Genomic DNA, 19,112 nt, shown 5'->3' with positions numbered 1-19,112 from the left:
ATCGCGGGGTCCCCACAATGACATCAGCAAGAACGGCGAGCACGAAGTGGTCCACATGGTGCAGAAACCCGGTGTTCGACTTCAGTTCTGCTTCTCTATCCACATCGACCAACCATGAGTCCGCACGCACAACTCGTGCATCGGCGCGCTGTGGACGTCGAGAAGAACGCCCAAGTCAGCGATGACTTGGCCGAAGACGACAAGCAGCGCCGCCGCAAGTCCCCTAGCCTGTTCCGCGTGCTGGCCGCACTCGCGCTTGTCGGCGTCACAGCCTTCTACTACACGGCCAGCCGCGCGTGGCCGTGGGATCCCCAGCCGCCGAGTGACCTCCCGCCGTTCATCCGCGAGGGCATCAAGCAGTGCGAGATTATCGGCCGCCCGCCGCCCAACCCGGCGCCAGCGACGCGCGAGCGCACCACCTCGGACCGCTTCGTCCCCGGCACGGGTGCGGTGTGGCTGAAGAACGCGACCGTGTGGACGGGCAACAACAAGGGTCACGAGGTGCTCTATGAAGTGGATGTGCTCCTTGACGGTGGTGTGATTCGCCGCATTGGATCGAGCGAGGACGTGCGCGACGAGGCCATCGACGCAGACGAGGTCGATCTCAACGGCGCGTGGCTCACCCCCGGCCTCGTGGACGTACACTCGCACATTGGCGTAGAGGCAGCTCCTGCCCTCAATGGTGGTCAGGATGGAAACAGCATCAAGGGCTCTGTCCGCCCGTTCCTCCGCTCCCTCGACGGTTTCAACACGCACGACGCGTCGTTCAACCTCTCCATCGCGGGAGGCATCACGACCATGCTTGTGCTCCCCGGGTCCGCTGGCAACATTGGAGGGCAAGCGTTCACATTCAAGCCTCGCTGGACGGCTGAAAACACGCCTGCGAGCATGCAGGTCGAGCCACCGTTCCGCATCGAAAACGGCAGCTGGGAGCGTACCCGCGCTTGGCGGCACATCAAGCACGCGTGTGGTGAGAACCCGGCGCGAGTGTACGGCAATGTTCGAATGGAGTCGGCTTACGCCTTCCGTGAGGCATACACGAATGGCAAGGCGCTCAAGGATATCCAGGACGCGTGGTGCGAGGACCCGCGCGCGCAGTCCACCCCGTTCCCCCAGGACCTGGAGTGGGAGGCGCTCGCCGACGTACTCCGTGGCAACGTCAAGGTCAACGTGCACTGCTACGAGACGGTGGATATTGACGACTTTGTGCGCATCACCAACGAGTTTCAGTTCCCCGTCGCGGCGTTCCACCACGCGCACGAGGCATACCTCGTCCCAGGGGTCATCAAGCAGGCGTACGGGCCCGAGCCGCCCGCCGTGGCCATCTTTGCAAACTTTGCGCGGTACAAGCGCGAGGCGTACCGCCTGAGCCCGTACGCTGCCAAGGTGCTCAACGACGCGGGGATCAAGGTGTCCTTCAAGAGCGACCACCCCGCCATTGACAGCCGGTATCTTGTCTTCGAGGCGCAGCAAGGGCACGCTTTCGGACTGCCCTGGGCCGAGGCGCTCGCGTCTGTCACGACCGTGTCGGCGCACACTGCGGGACTGGACCACCGCCTCGGGTACGTGCGTGAGGGCTACGACGCGGATGTGGTCGTGTGGGACAGCTTCCCGCTCGCGCTGGGAGCGACGCCGAAGCAGACGTACATCGACGGCATTCCGCAGCTTGTCTCGCCCCACGTCGGTAACAAGCCGGCTGAGGCGCAGGAGATCACCACCCACGGCGACTATGCCAAGGAGGCTGCAGCTGACGTCGTGTCCCGCGGCGACCCCGACCTCCGACCTCGCAAGCAGGCTTCCAAGGTCGTCTTTGAGCACGTCAAGGAAGTGTACCTCGGCGAGCCGTTCGTCAACACCATCAACCCCGGTCGCGTTGTTGTCAGTGATGGGGAGGTGGTCTGCATTGGACGAGAGTGCGTTGTCGCCGAGGACGCAGCCCATGTCGATCTCAAGAATGGCACTGTGACGCGCGGTCTCATCACTGCCGGCTCGCGACTCGGCCATGAGGAGATCGACATGGAGGCGAGCACGGGCGACGGGCTTGTATACGACGCGCTTGCCGTCAACTCGGACCTCCTCTCCGGTGTGCTAGTCCACGGCGTGGATGGCGCGCAATTCGGCACCAAGGGTGCTCTCATGGCGTACCGTGAGGGCATCACCACGGGCGTCAGCTGGCCCGGGGCGCTCGGCCCGGCGCGCTTCATTGCCGGCGTGTCCTTCTCCTTCTCCACCTCGGCGCCGCACCCGCTCGCTCCCGGCGCGATCGGCACAGCACGCGCAGCGCTTCACCTCAACCTCGACGACGAAGGCGCAGACAACAACCCGAGCATCAGCACCAAGCTGTCCGTCCTCCGCCGGCTTCTTCGTCAGAAGAGCGTCGTGGAGGACAACGAGCTGGGTCAAGCGTTCGTGGACGCAGCGGAGGGCAAGCTGCGCCTAGTCGTGAACGCCAACTCGGCCGACCACATTGGCGCGCTGGTCCGCATCAAGCGCGACGTCGCGCCAGCGCTCAAGCTCACGATTTTCGGCGGCGCCGAGGCGTACATGCTCGCTGACGAGCTTGCGCGCAACCACATTGGCGTAGTCGTCGCGCCTGGCCGCGCCTTCCCGTACGAGTGGACGTCGCGCCGCTTCCTCCCCGGCCCGCCGCTCTCAAACCTCACCCTCCCCGCCCTTTTGCACAAGCACGGCGTCAAGGTCGGCCTCGGGCTGGCGGGCATCGTCGCGAGCTCGAGCACGCGCCTGACGCGCTTCGAAGCGGCGTGGGCTTATGCCAACGCCCCGCACGTCTTCTCCAAGCGCGACGCCATCGCGCTCGTCACTACCAACCTGGAGGAGCTTTTGGGTCTCAACGACGGTGCCGAGGTCGCGAGCTCGGGCATTGTAGCGTACGAGGGCGACTTCTTCTCGCTTCATGCGCGTGTGCGCGGCGTCGTGGGGCCCGGCGGTGGGGCCATGCACCTTCTGTAGTAAGATTGTTGATGCAAGCGTTTCTTGTGGCGCGCTCGACTGCCACTGCTGCCCCAGATTAAGCTTGGCCTGCACAATCGCAGTGCATGCGATGTGCGCGTGTGGCGCCCGCATGCGGGTTAAATGCAACCTAAGACCTGTCTAAGTAACGTGTCTGTGGACACACGGGATGAAGGTGCTGGTCTGAGACTTGTCAGTGTCTCAGATCAGTTCTGGACCGGGGTTCGAATCCCACTCGAGCTCACTTCAACCACTTCGCCAGTGATCCTGAAGGGGGGGTTACAATCACATTACATAGTTCTATATATCATTACAGGGATTTAAAGAGGGCATTACAAAGTCTATAAGGACAGCCGCCAACAGCTGAGGGGCCAGCGGGATCAGCCCACAGGATAAGATCATGCACCCAGAAAAAAACAAAGTCCCAAACCACCACACCCAAACAGTAACCTCTTTTTGGTTGTATTCGCCGATCCTAATAGGATCAGTGATCAGTGATGTTCTTCGACAACCTTCTGCCCGTCCCCAGCTTGACGCGCACGCAAGCGCCCGCGCGCCATGTCTTGGCGCGTTGATCTAGGTCGCCGAGGTATCTCGGCCAGCCGAGGCACGCGCCGCTGCCATTCGCGCGCCGGAGCCGTGGCAGAACACATTCCTCGTAGAGACGGTTACGCGGCGCCGACGGTGCCCAGCGGGCTGAGTAAGGACGGAGATGCGGCGTGCCAAGAGCATGCGGCGCCGCACGTGCGCGCCGCCGAATGCTTTCGGGCCGCGGGCCGACTCCGCAGCAGGCGGCGTGCGCGCCTCCTGCCTACTGTGTCGGTAGCGCCCTCGGTCTCGCTGGTCGCGGAGTGCATCTCCATCTCCACACGGGCTGATACGCCGTCTGAATCAGCGCGGCATGCTCCTGGCTGGTGGAAACTTGGCGTCTGCACGCCGCGCTGGGTTCCCGGATCCTGACGGCTCAGGAGTGACATGATGTAATGGATCTGCGCGCTGGAACCACCGGCGGCCACAGCCAGCCCGCGACGAACGCTGGGTGGAGGCTGTTGGGTCTTGCCAGTGCCGGCGGAGTCGGTGCCGCGGCTAGACTACTTAAACCCCTTGCGACGTGAGACGACAACGACAACACCCCGCACACACACACAAAAACACAATGCCGCACACCAACGTCCTCTTCACCGGCGCCACGGGATACATGTGGGTTGTTGTTGTGGTCGTGATGGCGCGGCGAGGCGCTGACAGACACTCGCAGCGGCGGCACCGCGCTGTACCGCTACGCCGCGTCCGACATCGGCCACCACTTCAAGCACGCGAATGTGTTCGCGCTCGTGCGCGACCCCGCTGTCGCGGCCAAGGTCGAGGAGCTGAACGCTACGCCGTTGGTCGGCACGCTCGACGACGCCGCGGCCGTCGAGAAGCTCGTGCTCGACAATGAGAGTGAGTGACCCCGAGGTCGCGCGAGCAGAGCAGCAGGCTCACACCGAGCCCAGTCACCACCATTGTCCACATGGCCGACGTGCTCAACGAGGCGCACGAGACGGCGCTCCTCGGCGCCCTCGCAAAGGTCAAGTCGGACAACGAGAAGCACTACATCACTGTGAGCACGGCGCTGGTTGTGGTTGTAGTGCCCAGCTAACCCCCACCGCAGATCGCCTCGGGCGACTCGTACGGCAACGTGTCCAAGTTTGGCCGTCACGACCCCGTGTCCGACCTCGAGGACCTGTACGCCGCCGCGGCCGCCGCGCCGCCGTACATGGGCCGCGCGCTCGAGACGGCCATCCACGACCTGGCCGCCGCGGACGGCATCAAGAGCTATATTGTGTATGCTCCGCTCGTTTGTGCGTCGGCGCCGCTTGCCTGCTGGGAGGTTTGAGTGTGCTGACATCGCGCCAGACGGCAAGGGCCAGGGCATTGGAAACCAGATGAGCGTGCAGATCCCCGCTGTCATCCGCGGCGCGTACCACCACCGCGAGGCCAACCACTCTCACCCTGGAGAGGAGGTGCGTCGCCGCCGCGCTCGGCTGATTGGAACGGACACCGCTGACCCACACCCAGGGCTGGTCCATCGTCCACGTCGAGGACATTTCCGACCTCTTCCTCAAGGTGCTCGCGTCGACGCTGCCGGGCGCACAGTACCCCGCCAAGAGCGGCAAGGCGGGCGGGTACTACTTCGCCGAGGCGGGCTTCGTGTCGTGGAAGGAGCTGTCCGACCTCGTTGCGGCCAACCTGCACAAGCGCGGGTTCGTCGACAGCCCAGAGGGCAAGCAGTTCCCCGGCGTGCCCGAGGACCGCAGCGCCGCCGTGCAGCGCCTCAACGCCAGCCCGTTCTACTACTCGCTCGTGTTTGCCGGCCTCGTCAACCTCCAGGCTGGGCGCGGCCGCTCCATCGGATGGGCACCCAAGTATGACAAGAGGTGGCTCGTCGAGCACTTTGACACCGAGGTCGAGCCCTTGCTCGCCCAGAACTTCAAGTACGGCGCTCGGGTCGAGACTGGCGACAAGGACCTCGACGAGGCGTGGCCTTCCGACTTGTAGGTTAATAATAGTGGATGCAGTGCAGTTGTTCTTGAGGTGTGTGGGGTCAGAGGTGCCATCGAGTGATCGAGGTGCTCAGTGGAGAGAGTCAACGGTGCAGACGCAATACAAAGCGATTGCTCATGCTTCAGGCCCTTGCCAACTGCTGCCCCAACCGTTCCTCAGCTCCGCATAATCCCACCACATGCAATGATTATACCTATGTACAATGTGTGTAAACTACTAGCGCACTCCCTCGCTCACAGCGCCCAGTCGGACAAGTCCTCGTCCTCGCGGATAAACGGCTTGTCGATCGCTGCGACAGACCCTTCACACAAGGGACAAACGCCAGCAACAAGGCTGTCGATCTCCTTGCGTGCAGCCTCGGCACGGGCCTCCTCGTCCGGATCCCGCTTTTTGCGCGTTCTGCCCGATCCTCCGACAGCAGTGACGGCCTGGGCGAGCACATCGGGCACGATGAGGTCGCGCAGCTTGTCTCCTGCGGCGACCAGTGTCTTGCGTCCCGGTACTGCGAGGAGGAAGTCGGCGGCCGAAGCAGCGGCGCCCGCTGCCGTGTTGGCGCGCCGTGGTGGCGTAGCTGTCCCTCCCTCGAAGCCCTGGGACAGGAGCTGGCGGCCTGGAACTGCAGACCGTGACGTGAGCTCGTTCTGCAGGTGCAGGATGCGGCGAAGTGATGGTGCAGGGAGATACTCCATCGCCATGGCGATAAGGCAGTCGGCGTGGAACGAGTGTTGGCACGGGAAGACGTAGAACTGTCGTGTCGTGATGCCCTGGTGGCAGCGCCAACACTTGTCGCTCTGCTCGACAGCAATAAAGCGCGTAGACAGCGCCTCGATGTCGGCCTTGATCGACTCAGCCGACCGCGTCGCCTCGTCCATCTCAAGCTTGAGCTCCTCAATCCGCGCACTGTAGTCCTCGAGTGCCGTGCAGATCTCAGTCTTGAAGTCGTCAATGACAACAAAGTCGGGGAAGAAGGGCAGGATGTCCTCGATCTTGACGAGGTCGGTCGACTCGAGGAACTTCATCGCTTCTTTGATGTCGCCCTTCTCCTGGACCACATACTTGCCGATCTTGAGCCAGAGTTTGCGGCGTAGAGCATCGTCTTCCTCGGGCTTGTCGGCGTGGACCTTGGCAAGCTCAATGTCTCCGCGCTCCAGCGCAAGGTTGACACTGCTCTCGTACAACCCCATACGCGAGTAAATCTGCACGCAGGGGCGAATGCGGCCATGAGTCTTACAAAGACGGAGGGCATAGTCGAGGTCGTAGTATGGGCGATCTGTGACTGGGTCGTCGGGGACAGAGGAGAGGAACCGGAGTAGAGGGGCGTCGTCAGGGTTGGGATCTGATGCGTAGATCGTCAGGAGCAGGTTGTAGATTGTCGAGTCTGTCGATCCTTGGCGGTGGATCACATGCTCGAGGTATCGCACTGCCTGGTTGGTTTCCAGTGGCTCCGATTTCTGGTTCAACAAGGCGGGTATCAAACGCCGAGGCGACAGAGCCTGCTGCTTGATCCACGCGTCGACAGTTTCCTTTGGCACGTTACGAATGAGCAAGCTGGCGAAGCGGTAGTACAGGTCGATGTCGTCCTGGCGACTGAGCACATCGATGGCCTTTGTCCACTCCTCCTCGGCAATCCAATGCTCGACCACCTTGTCGTGGTCCTTGTTGAGCTCGGCGTAGAACAGGTAGAGGTCGGTACGGCCGTGGCCGAGGATGAGCTCGTAAACCACGCTGGGGTCGAGGTTGGCCTTGTGGTCCTTCAGGAAGGTCTGCAGGTCGTCCTCCACCATCGTCCGCTCCATCTGCAGGTTCTCGACATCGGACGTGGCCGACTCGGCAGCGATCAGGTCCTCGAGTGTGTTGCATTTGCTGAGGCAAATCTCGAGCAGCCATGTCGCGAGCATCATGCGCTGGGTGAGGTCCTGGGGAGAGTCAGCACTTGCTCACCATGATAGAACCCACCTTCTTCTCTAACTTTCCCAGTCGACCCGCAAGGTACACCCTCAGAGCATCGAGCTCGTTGGCGTCCACGAACCGAAGGGAGACATACTCGAAACTCCTCGTCGACTCGGCGTACGCCTGTGCCGCGGCCATGAACTTGCCCTCCTCGTACAGCGCGTCGCCCTGGCGTGACCTGACAATGTCCTTCTGTGCCGGTGTGCGGGCATACTCGAGAGCTGACGGGAACGCGCCCTTGTCCAGCTTGGCACGCCACACATCACGGTCCTCGTCCGTGACGACAACCTCGATGATCGCACGGGCGGAGTACACCCAGAACGTGCGTGACACGGGGTCGGCAGCGAGGCCGAGCGCCTGATCGCCAGGTGCGAGAGCCAGGGGCTCGTCCCATACCACCTTGTCGTTTTCGCGGGCGACGGCAACCACGCGATCCGGGAAGAGGAGAAGGAAGTGCCACTGTGTGACGGCGACCGATAGCGGTATTGGTGCCTTGCTGGGTGTCTGCCTGCCGCTGCCCCGACCGAACACAGGCGTGGGACTCTGCTCTGGAGCTGGGGGGTACGGCAAGAGCGTTGGCTTGAAGAGGATGTCGTTTGTTGGCTTGTTGGACAGAGCCGAATGGTACAGGCCCGCGGCGGTGAGCCAGGCGATGGCGTCGGGAGCAGGGAGAGCCGTCGCGGGCTGGCCCACGACAGACGGGACATGAACACGCAGTTCCGACCTTGGCACGTCGCCTGCCAGCTCCTGGAACTTTGGCGCGCTCTCGCGGACCGGCTTGAACACTTCTTCTGGCCAGCCGCCGCCCTTGCCGCCGGCGACCGTTGTCGTCACGGGGCCTTGCACCTCGTAGATCCGCTCCTGGGTAGTGATGACAACCCACGCGCGTTTGTCACCGCGCTTGGACTTGGCGTTCCAGAAGCCAAACGCGATGCCGGTGATTGCCTGGCCATCAGGCAGGGTATACACGGTCTGGAGGTCTCGCTCGCCGCCCTTGCTCATAGCCAGGTTGACCGTCTTGAAAATGTCGTCGGTTGGGGGAAGCGGGAGGGACAGCACCACGCCGTTCGCAGTGCCCAGCAGCACGTCGGTCGCAGGCGGCGTGATGTTGTCGCCCTTGGCCGCATCGCTCCCATCGGCGCTAACTCCGCGCAACGGCGACCACCCGACAGCAGTGATGTTGTGTCGGACGCGCAAGGGACGCGGCCTGCGCGACTGGGTCGTCGGGTTCCCTGGGGTGATGGGAAGGTAGAACGTGTCGCCCGTCGTGGTGGTGATGATGAGATGGCGGGCGGTAGGGTCAGCGAACAGGCCACGGATGCTCACGTCCGGCGCGGCGCCGCCGCCCTTGTCCGCGCCGGGCTTGGGCAAGTCGACAGATAGCAGCTCAGCGGGGTTGTTCAGGTCGATGATGACCACCGAGAGGGGATGCGTGGCGAGGAAGAGAATGTTGTTCGCCGAGGTGAAGGTGAGGATGTCGGACGGGGGCGAGTACTGCACCACGGCGAGCGAGAAGAGGGGGTCGAGGCCGTGTGTTGCGCGGGAAGAGGGCACGAAGCCAGTCTCGAGCTGGGCACGTCAGCTTACGTCTTGAGCATCACCAAAGCCGACGCACCGCCCGCACAAGGCTCGGCACCTCGTCGGCCTCGTTGGCATCCGGCTCGAACCCCTCATACTCGACGTGTGAGAGGCGCTCGGCGGCGGCAGCGCGCGGCGCGTCCGACGAGCCTGAGGCATGCTCGACGACTGGGGTTAGCGTGAGTCACAGAAACCTCGACTCACAGTCGTCCAGCATCGACATGGCGGCGAGGGTGTGATGATGATGACGGAGAACACTGACGGCGAGATGGTGGATATCGTGGGCCGGTAATGGTAACGTCACTGTCACTGTCGAGGTTGGCGGATAGGCCTGACGAGAATAGGCGCGCTTAAATCTTGACAAGCCTATTTATGTTTCATGCATCCCTCTCGGCTAGCTCGGCCGAAGTTGGTCGGCCACCCGCTCCCACATTTTATCGGCCAGATCCGAGCAACAGTTGGCTATAAGCGTCCTAACTGCGCCGCGATGCCGCCGACGACGACGAGGAGCGAGCTCACGCCGCAGTCTCTCCACTCGACATGATTTACTAAGCATCGACGCGGACAACTCGACAGCAAGATTAGCGCGGCGCTACTTCGACTCTCAACTAGTGGCAAGCGGCCACCCTCATGATGGCAAGGTGACTTGAGCCCGCCCGATTTCTTGCAAACAACAACAACATGCCCGCCACCGACGTCGAGCGGGTCCTCAGCCCGCCAGTTGGGGCGGTGAGCCCGACGATGCGCACGTTCCCCCGCCCGCGGGACGACGACGACGTGTCGGCGCACGAGCTGGACGAGCACGAGCCCGAGCCGATCCCCATCGTGCCGCTCAAGCAGAGTTCGACGGTGCTGTCGACCCGCAGCGCACGCGACGCGGCGCGCGCGCTCGAGAGCTTCGAGAGCAGCCCCGAGAACCCGCGTAACTGGACCCCCGGGCGCAAGTGGCGCACGACGCTGACGGTCGCGCTGACGGGCTTCATCTCGACGTGCGGCTCGTCGATCGCCGTGCCGGGCGTGCACGCCGTCATGGCCGAGTTCGGCGAACACAATACCAAAATCGGCGTGCTCATCACCAGCTTCTATGTCCTTGGCCTCGGGTGCGTTGTTTCGGATTGTGGCGTGGCTGACGGCGAAAGCTCGGGCCCCTTCCTCTTCGCGCCCATCTCCGAGCTCTACGGCAGACAGGTGGCGTACCATACCTCGCAAACATTCTTCGTCATCTTCTGTATCGGCACGGCGGTGGCCCCAACGTGAGTATGCCCTGCCATTGACTCTACTGACTCCAGAATGGCCGGGCTCATCGCGATGCGGTTCGTGTGCGGCGTGTTTGGTTCAGTCGGGCCGGCCCTCGGCGTGGCGACCTGCGCAGACGTACGTTTCGACGTCCGACCTTCCTGCGCCACGTGCCGCGCGACGCTGACACCGACCCCTCCCAGATCTTTGCGCCAAAGGAGCGTGGCCGCCCAGTGAGCATCTACGCCCTCGGCCCCATGTCCGGCCCGGTGCTGGGCAGCATGCTGGGCTACTGGATCCTGTTTGGCGGCTGGCGCTGGCTCTTCTGGTCGATGACGTTCATGGCGCTCGCGAACTGGGCGCTGCTCATCTCACTCACCGACGAGACGTTCGCGCCTGTCATCCACAAGAAACTGCAGTACAGGATAAAGCACCCCCAGGCCGACGCTACTGGGTTTCTGGACAGACTGAACCCGAGGCGCATTCTCCACAACTTGGGCTGGATGACTGCCATGGTCTCTTCAGAGCAGGCGCGGGCAGTCTTTGGCCGCGCATTCTCACGCCCTCCGAGGCTCCTGTTCACCAACCCCGTCGCGTTCATCTTCTCGGCGTACTACGCCTACATCTACGGCATCATTTACCTCTTCCTCGTGACTGTGCCGTTGCTGTTTGGCTCCGCGCCGTTCAAGTACCCCGGTCTGTTCTCGTACGAGTGGCCGCAGAGCACCCTCTCGCTGTCGTATTTAGGTCTTGCGGTTGGCTTCTTGACCTCTGCCACGCTCGCCGCAACGACACAGGACAGAATCTACCGCTATTTGTCTGCAAAATACAAGGACGATGGACAGCCAGAGTATCGCGTGAGTGCCGCTCCGTTCTACTTCCTCGCGTGACCGTCCTCACGCCCTACCCAGCTCGTGCTCACCCAGATCGGAATGATCATCATGCCTATTGGCCTGCTCGTCTTTGTGAGTGCTTGATTCCAGCGGAACACTGCTCATTTCCCAGGGCTGGACGGCGCACGCGCACACGCACTGGATCGGTCCGCTCGCAGGCCAGGCCCTCATCGCCCTAGGTCTCATGCTCGCATTCAACTCGATCCAGACGTACCTCGTCGACGCCTTTTTCCCATACTCTGCCGCGGCAACCGCCGGCGCCACTGCGGTGAGTTGGACTCTTTACCCACGCGCCAAGACGCCGACGCGTAAATGAAGGCAACGGCAGGTTCTGACTTTACCCCACAGCTCCGATCAGTCATCGCGTGCGTCCTGCCCATCTTCTGTCCGCAAATGTTTGGAACGCTAGACTGGGGATGGGGAGGGACGCTGCTCGCCCTCGTTGCCGTCATTGCTGTCCCGGCGCCATTGGTAATGTTCAAGTACGGCAGACGATTACGAGAGCGCTTCTTGTTTGAGGGATAGAGTAAAGTGGCACTTGTTGAAGAGACCGCATAGCATAGCATCACATCGTCATACACATCTGCAATGCAAGGAATAATGGACGTCATTAAGGCACTAGGCCGGGGAACGTTGGGACCGGAGCGTTGTTCGCTACGGCGACGGCCGCCGAAGCCGCTGCGACGTACTGCTGAAGTACCAAGTCTCCGAGAGTTGGCCCAGACGTTAATGTGATACACCCCGACCAAAGCACCCGACCCGACATCTGAGTAGGCCAAGGCTTAGAAGCGAGAAAGATTACGCGCACTGATCCCTCCGAGTCCCGCTCTGGGGATTGTTCCACTCGCTCCGGCCGGTCTGACGGGCGAGAGGAACGTAGGGATGACACCGTCGCCGCTCTGCGTTGTTCAGCTCTGCTGCACCTCCATTAAAAACGCACGTTTAAGACGGGATCCCACTGGAATGCAGTCTGCACGCCAAAGAGCTTGCGCTTCTTCTTCTTGTCGGGGATCGAGGCAGTCGACTTGTTACCCGCGTCCGAGTCCGCGTCCTTTGGTGGAGTATTCTCCGAATCGCTGTCCGCCAGTACAGATTTCGCGCGTGTACTGGCCTTGGGAGCCTTCTTCTTGGGAGGTTCGTCGTCTGAATCACTTGTAGGGCTCGTCTGGGCTGTCAGCAACACATATCTTGTGGTAGTCTCTCACCTTTCTCGCCTTGCCCTTCGCTACCGGCGAAGCAGGTCGCGACGCAGCCTTCTTCTTGACTGGTTCCTTCTTGACCTTGGCGGCCTTTGCATTCGCCGCCTTGAGGGCCTCCAGCTCCACCTGTATGGGTCAGGACGAGCCATACCATCTACCCACCTCGACCGCCGCGAGCCGGTTCCGCTCTTCCTGCGCCTCGCGGTACTTTGCCTTGAGCGCCTTTTCCCTCTCCTTGCTCGTCTCCTTGAGTACCGAGAGTTCCTCGGCGAGATCAGACGCCTCCTCTGTCCGCTTCGCCGCCTCGACCTTGGCGGCACGAAGCTGCGCTTTAAGCTCAGCCTTGTCCGAGTCGGCTGCCGGGTCGGGCCGCTCCTCGCTGAGCAGGCGCTTGATTTCCGCCTGGGCCTCCTTCTCCCTCTCCTTGAGCTTCTGGTACTTGTCCACGTTCTTGCTGTTCACAGTGCACACTTGCGCGTGCTCCTCCTCCAGAGCGGCGAGCTTGGCCTGCAGGGCCTCGGCTTCGGCGCGCGACTCGTCCTTCTTCGAGGTCCACTCCACGGCTGCAGCCTTGCGCTCCGCTGCACGCTGGTGTGCCAGCGATGTGTTGGCCGACTGCAGCGCCTCCTGCTCATCAGCTCGTCGTCCTTGCTCTCTCACCCACCTCGAGTTCGGCGATCCGCGATGCCTTGTCCTCCACTTCCGCGAGCATATCGTCCTCGCGCGACTGGAAAAGTACGAGCTTGTGGTCGCGCATCACGCGCTCACTCTCCGCCTTGAGGAGCCGCTGCTCGAGCTCGACGATCTGGAGCTGCTCGTCCGCGAGCGCGAGCACGGCCTTCTGCTGCTGTACCAGCGAGTAGAGGTTCAACTGACCGTCAGCGTCTTCTCAAGCGCACTACCCACCTCCTGACGCATTCCCACACCCTCAGTCTTGCACCGCTCGAGCTCGCCAGCTAGCTTGGCGCTCTTGCGTGTCTCCTCGTCCGCTCGACGAGCGACAGTAGCGAGGTGCGTGTCCCGGTCGGCGAGCTTGCTCTCGAGGGTTGTCATCTCGGCTCGGTGCTTCCTCTGTCATGTATGAGCTTAAACTATCCACACACTAGAGGCAGCTCACCTCTGCAGCGTGTGTCTTGCGAACGAGCTCGCGCACCTGGTTCTCGAGGTGGTTGATGCGCGCCCGCGTCGGCCCTGGTGTTCCCGGCGCCTCGTCTTCGACCGCAGCTGACGGCGAGCTGTAACCCCCGACACGCTCCCTTCGTGCTACACGCTTCGGTGGTGTTGCCGACATTGTGTGTTGTGTGCAGTGGTGATGGATGAACGTGAATGATTTCACGTTTGTCCTCGGGTGTTGTTGTTGTTGTCTTTTGAGTGGGTGGGTGGCCGGAAATTGGGTCCGATATATGGTTTACGTAATGTGTTCCTGGAACCGATGTCGCGATTGGTGGCTCCATATGGTGTATGGCCGTGGGCACCATGTTGATCCTAAATGTGCCACGCATGGTGTGTGACGGCACCACCCAGCCCCATCACATTTTGTCCACGCAGCAATTTTTCCCAGCCCACATAGCAGCACCAAAGGAATGGCAACAGGACGTGCTTGACGAGGAAGACAGGTAGAGGTCGGGTGGTAACGGTCTGGGCCAGTGCACACGATCCGCTCTTCTGGCTCATTGGGATACATATTGTTGAGGTATGACAATGTGCAATGTCGTCGATATTGTTGGCGTGGCTATGTCATTGAGGCAGTAGTTATAGGCATGTATATTGTTCTGGGGCCAGCAGATGATAAAAAGGAAAGGGATATGTAGTGACTTTATATCTACGGGAGGAGAGGCATTCACACCGAATGAGTCGGCTGTGTTCGGGCTCCTCTACACCTCCTCGAGGGCACCGCTCGAGCTCACTTTTTCCTCTTGCCGCTGTTACTCCCATTGTGGGCGCGCTTCTGCCTCGTTGGAAGGCGCACACTTTGATCAGCAAAGCATTGGGTGAGGTCTGTTGTTGGCAGGACACCCGGGAAGCGCTTTGCAGAACTGCGATCGTCAGCCTACACATCAAGACGAGGCTTAAAAATGCTCACTAGACGGTGAAAGACTTGCTAAATATTCTAGCTAGGATTGGGGCCGAATCGTCTTTCACGGCACTGCCGACCGATAACCTACTCGGATAACATCAGCAACTCGTCCTTTGCAAGCTGGTTTAGCAAAGTGCTCACGTTGTAATGTCAACGAGGGTAAAGCGCAGTGAAAATGTGCCCTCGGTTCGGATACCGAGGTCGTGAGCAAAGAAAAAGAGGCCGTAGTCGCCATTCAGGCCTTTTAACCGTTGGCACACGGCCCCCATGGATCCGACGAGCACCCTGCTATAGTGGGAGGTGGGGGTTGCCCGTTCTGCGTAGGCATCGGGGTAAAGGCTCGCCGAGGTTCCCACTGGGGAGGCGGTTAATGGCATGGATGATTGTGGGGTGACTGGTGGCCGCGAATGCTGGTATAAAGAGTTCTGCCGCCGGTCTGATTCTCCTGCTGACGACCACGGGCGTGAGGACGTGATCGAACCGCCTGGGTACATGCGATCCCAGTCGCCGCTATACGTGGCAGTATGTGGTCGACCAGAGTCCGCCGAACCTGGGTAAACTGCCTCGCGACGCCAACCACCTTCAGCGCCGCCACTTGTAGCAGGACGAAATGAACGATCTGCGCCATACTCCATATGTGGGGTTTCCGGGGTCCAGCCTCGGGCCGTATCATGCGGAGAATGTGAAGGTCGGGTGGGGCCGATGTGTTGAGGCTCGGCAGAAAACCTTGCTGAGGACGAGCCAGGCCGGACGTCGTCGTACCTGGCATCTGGCGGCAAGTTGTATCCTATTGGTGCGGGAGAAGAGGTGATGTGAGGAGGAAGAGAGCCTGTCCGGCCACCGTGCTCTGGCCCCGCTGGAGGCCACCCTGACACTGGGGGTGGTGGCGGAGGGGGCCCACCGTAGGCAAAGCCATGTCCGTGGGGGTAAGAATGTGATGGAGAAGGGTAGCTTTGCTGGCGACCTGCGAACTGTGAGCACGATGCAAATTGGGTGGTGAGTTGGCGAATTTCTACTCACCATACATTGGCCATTCAGAGCCTGGCCAGCCGACTGGTGGTACGCTTGAAGCCCCAGAACCTGAACCAAGGGGCGCACGACCAAAGGCAGGAGGCACCGAGTCATATGGATGTGATGACGATGGACGTGACGTGGTGTGAGTGAACAACGCATACTGGTCCTGGCGAGCTCCAGGGTGCATAACGATGCTCCGTTGTTGAGACTGGTCGCCGTTCCAAAGGTCAACCATCAAGACAAATCGATGAAAGTCAACAGAGCTGGGCCAGCAGTTAGCCGCGGCAGCTCCACAAAAGATCGACGGGTATGGTGCATTTACGTACTGTGGTGAGATGGGCTTGCCCATCTTGTCGAATATCCTGAGTTGGATTATTGGTGGTGGAGACAACGGGCGCCGATCCTGTGAGGCACATTAGTGGGTCCAATAGTCGATCGCAGGAGGCACTGCCCACTCACCTTGTCTCCAAATCCACAAGCCCTTGCACGTTGTGGTTGTTGGATGACCTCCAGCACATAAACCCTACCGCATTAGAGCCACAAGTAGTGCGGGGAATAAAAAACAATACGCACAGCTCCTTATCTGTCAAGTCTTCTGGGTCGCCACCCCGGGCGCCGTCGGAGAGTTCACGATCTCGGTCGTGCTCATCGCCAGCGTCGTCCAGCTCGTCGCTGTCCTCGTCACTGTCATTGCTGGACTGGTCCGAGTAATCATCCATTGGCGGGGGACGTTTTATTTCGTCACCTCCAGACGAATTTGGCGGTGCCGACTTGTCAACAGTCCATTGGGCGGCTCCCGACTTGCGTTGTGCTGGAGTCGGGGGCGACGCATGTCGCTCGCTTGTTGCGGCTGGTGAGCGTGCGCCGGGCTCCCGGGTTGATGTGCTTGGTTCCGGCTCTTCGTGGCTGGGAGAGCCACTGGCGGCCGACATTGGAAGTGTCTAGATGTTTGTGCGCCCAGCCGCCGTCGGCGTGATCACGCCCACACGGGGGGGCTCAGTTACGAGACGGGGCTGCGGCGCCGGCCGGATGTTGGATAGATAACAAAATGTTCAAGCTGGAGACGTGTGGATGCAGTGAATGTGTGTGTGTAATGTCAAGTCGTGACATGGAGTGTGGGTTGATCGGTGTTGGCGCGAGGTCGTGGAGGATGTTCACGCGCGAGTTGACAAGTGGTTGAGAAATGGCGGAGAGGGCTTGTTAGCGGTGGGTTGCGTGCGGGCGGCTGGAACAACAATAATCCAAAGAAGGGAAGATCGCTAGGGAAGAGTCTAAGGGCGTTTTGCTATATTCCGAGATGCTAGTTCTAACCAGGGGGGAAGAACCAGTGATCTCACCGGGCACAAGCAGAGGGTGGAAGGGACAGAAAAAAAAGTTGGGTTGGGGGATTGAAACAATAGGAGAGGAGGGGATGACGGGCAGAAGGAGCAAGACGAGAGAGAGACGAGAGGCAAGAGGGAGAGCAGACTGCAGAGGGAGTGCGTGTGGGTTGCCCGGTAAAATCGCGTGTATGCGCAAGAGTGCGTGCCCAGGGTGCATAGCAGCAGTGGAGCGATGGGATGCTTGGCCTTTTGGAATTCCAATGGCCTAGACGGTATGAGCCTAGCCGGCAGGGCTGGCTGGCATGTCAACCAGCCAGCCAGCCTACCAGCCGGTCGGCCAGCCAGCCAGCCAACCAGCCAAACAGCCAGCCTTTACCGTAGATTGCATGACCAGCGTCAGCCATTTAGGCTGCTGCTGATCATTCAAAGCCACCGCCACCGGTGAGGGCCAGTTTAGCCTAAGCACGTTACACTGGACGGGTGGGGCCTGCAACATCCAGCGGTCGACATGCTATGCACCAAGGTGGGTGGGGCTCGGCTGCCGATGCGTGCGTGGCACGACAAGACAGTGAGGTAGAAGCAGGTGGGGTGAGGAGGTGGGTTTGGACCTTGGCCCGTCCATCCTTGCGGGTTGGAGCTGGTTGCTGAGGTACGCGACAAGGGAGCGCGAGAGCTGGTCTAGACAGGGAGGAGCAGGCTGGTGTCGGTGCTGGCTGTGTCGCAGAATGCTTGACGCTGCCTTGTGCGGCCGCTCACCGGCGGCAGCAGCAGCAGCAGCAGCGGCAGCAGTGGTCGGTCCCCACCCACACCCACCACCGAGCACCTAATGTTGGCTTACGGATGGGTGTTGTGGTGCTTTGCTGGGCTGGCCGACTGCCGTGCTGCTGGCGTGCCGTTGAGTAACCCTTAGGGCTCAACCCTGGATCGCCAGCCCGGTCCCTGGAACGAAAAACACCCTTTCCGCGGGAGTCGTCATCCTCCGGGAGGGATGCTGGGAGGGACGAGCGAGGTCAAGGACGAGGCGGGGGAGCGTGTGCGGCCGGCGGCGCGACAAGGCAACGGCACCAGGACCAGCAGCAGCCGGCAACGGTGATGGCAGCGGCGACCCGGCTCCTCAATATGGCGTGTGCACATAGCCCACTTGCTATAGAGGGAGTGTGCTCTGCCTCCTCCTGCCACCTTTGACGCTCCTTCCGCCGGCCGGTCTTTCGACACATTGTTTCGGGTCACCCCACACCTCAGGTGCACAGCAAAACCCACAAGGTCTCGGAAATGAAACTTGCGGCCTGGGGCGCAGCACGCCCGCCGACGACCAGGAGCCAGGAGCCGGCGAGCGCGCCGCTCAGGACAGGACATCACGCAAGACCGGGAGCTTGTCTAGTCACGCACCCGTCCTCGACAGCGCTCCCAACCGACCGACCTGTCCTGTAGACACGGCCACTGCTCCCGAACCTTAATCGGGTCATGCCACGAGCGAGCTGGCCCAACTGGACCAGGCAGAAACAGGTACCAGGCGGTAATTTGGGACCCTCGGGTCGCCCACCCGGCCCACCCATTGCAGCGGCGGTACATTTCCCCGCGGTAGCCTATCGGGCGGCTCGTTTCCCTCAAACCTCAAAGCGTTTAACAAGGCTACTCACTTCGCAATGTCCAAGACCCTGCGGTGCACGTGGAATGGCGTAGATGGCGTCGCAACGTCCAACTTCTGGAACCAACAACGACCTTGGCGGCGGCGGGTTTCTGCACGTCGGGTGGTCTTCTAGCGGTAGCGCGCCAGATGCCGGGGTTGAAAAGGCGTGCACGAGTCGAGTAATAATAAAAAAAAGTAAAGCGTATGCGGCCCCGGTCGTGTTTCCAGAGATGCACACGGGTGGAGAGTGATGGTAGTCAGGGATTCGACCCGTCGCCGCGGTGCGCGTGTCGTTCCTCGCCGGCCGGAGTACCGCGACCTGACCTGCCCCAAGGTTGTGTGTACCTCTTTTGATTCTGGGTCAGCGGGATGAGCGTGCGTGTGTCGTCGTCCTTTGTGGTCGTCGTCTCGTCCACCAGTGGGCTCAGGTTTACCAGCTGGCCTCCTTCGAGAGGAAATGAATGCTAGAGGTGGTGAGAGCTGGGAGTCGCAGAGGCTGTTGCTGGGCTGCACGTGCAAGTGACAGCAACAACTGAGTCCAGTGGCCGAAGTGATGGATGCTGGAATCGTTGATGTTGTCGCACAAAGGGCACACGATGCAAAGTGTCGGGAAATGGAATGGGGTCGATTGCAGAGTGATTGCCGCGAGGGCGAGATGAGGGGGCGGAAGAGGGGGGGCTGTAGGGGCGATGCGGGCAG

At 61.3% G+C, this 19,112-nt stretch overlaps 6 protein-coding genes across 6 annotated transcripts; 3 read left to right on the top strand and 3 right to left on the bottom strand.

The window, feature by feature from the left end:
- Positions 1-114: 114 nt before the first annotated feature.
- Positions 115-2,970, top strand: LOC62_02G003073 (uncharacterized protein; the record flags this gene model as incomplete). The annotated part of the gene is made up of 1 exon (XM_062769598.1): positions 115-2,970. The coding sequence occupies one exon, from the start codon at positions 115-117 to the stop codon at positions 2,968-2,970; it is 2,856 nt and encodes a 951-aa protein (XP_062625582.1).
- A 1,094-nt stretch (positions 2,971-4,064) lies between these two features.
- On the top strand, positions 4,065-5,696 carry LOC62_02G003072 (uncharacterized protein). Its single transcript, XM_062769597.1, has 6 exons — positions 4,065-4,170; positions 4,226-4,410; positions 4,464-4,570; positions 4,622-4,811; positions 4,867-4,973; positions 5,029-5,696. Exons 1-6 carry the CDS (start codon positions 4,127-4,129, stop codon positions 5,506-5,508), a joined length of 1,113 nt encoding a protein of 370 aa, XP_062625581.1. The 5' UTR covers positions 4,065-4,126; the 3' UTR covers positions 5,509-5,696.
- On the bottom strand, positions 5,674-9,293 carry vps18 (Vacuolar protein sorting-associated protein 18). The gene is made up of 4 exons (XM_062769596.1): positions 9,247-9,293; positions 9,080-9,210; positions 7,471-9,033; positions 5,674-7,430 (listed from the first exon to the last, which is right to left on the bottom strand). Exons 1-4 carry the CDS (start codon positions 9,263-9,265, stop codon positions 5,748-5,750), a joined length of 3,396 nt encoding a protein of 1,131 aa, XP_062625580.1. The 5' UTR covers positions 9,266-9,293; the 3' UTR covers positions 5,674-5,747.
- Positions 9,294-9,548: 255 nt separating this feature from the next.
- prlG (MFS transporter prlG) lies at positions 9,549-11,777 on the top strand. Its single transcript, XM_062769595.1, has 7 exons — positions 9,549-10,142; positions 10,182-10,295; positions 10,332-10,416; positions 10,482-11,135; positions 11,190-11,243; positions 11,284-11,439; positions 11,520-11,777. The coding sequence occupies exons 1-7, from the start codon at positions 9,724-9,726 to the stop codon at positions 11,694-11,696; spliced, it is 1,659 nt and encodes a 552-aa protein (XP_062625579.1). The 5' UTR covers positions 9,549-9,723; the 3' UTR covers positions 11,697-11,777.
- A 112-nt stretch (positions 11,778-11,889) lies between these two features.
- On the bottom strand, positions 11,890-13,661 carry Lamb2 (Laminin subunit beta-2; the record flags this gene model as incomplete). The annotated part of the gene is made up of 7 exons (XM_062769594.1): positions 11,890-12,070; positions 12,112-12,336; positions 12,377-12,496; positions 12,533-12,997; positions 13,035-13,241; positions 13,277-13,441; positions 13,488-13,661. 7 exons carry the CDS (start codon positions 13,659-13,661, stop codon positions 11,954-11,956), a joined length of 1,473 nt encoding a protein of 490 aa, XP_062625578.1. The 3' UTR covers positions 11,890-11,953.
- A 563-nt stretch (positions 13,662-14,224) lies between these two features.
- velB_0 (Velvet complex subunit B) lies at positions 14,225-16,180 on the bottom strand (the record flags this gene model as incomplete). The annotated part of the gene is made up of 5 exons (XM_062769593.1): positions 14,225-14,406; positions 14,454-14,531; positions 14,589-15,411; positions 15,468-15,823; positions 15,921-16,180. 5 exons carry the CDS (start codon positions 16,178-16,180, stop codon positions 14,274-14,276), a joined length of 1,650 nt encoding a protein of 549 aa, XP_062625577.1. The 3' UTR covers positions 14,225-14,273.
- Positions 16,181-19,112: the final 2,932 nt, after the last annotated feature.

The sequence above is a fragment of the Vanrija pseudolonga genome, chromosome 2 (assembly GCF_020906515.1).
Source record: "Vanrija pseudolonga chromosome 2, complete sequence".
In the NCBI taxonomy this organism is placed as follows: domain Eukaryota; kingdom Fungi; phylum Basidiomycota; class Tremellomycetes; order Trichosporonales; family Trichosporonaceae; genus Vanrija; species Vanrija pseudolonga.
Note: the sequence above shows the minus strand (reverse complement) of the source record. Positions and strands in the feature narration are given on the sequence as shown.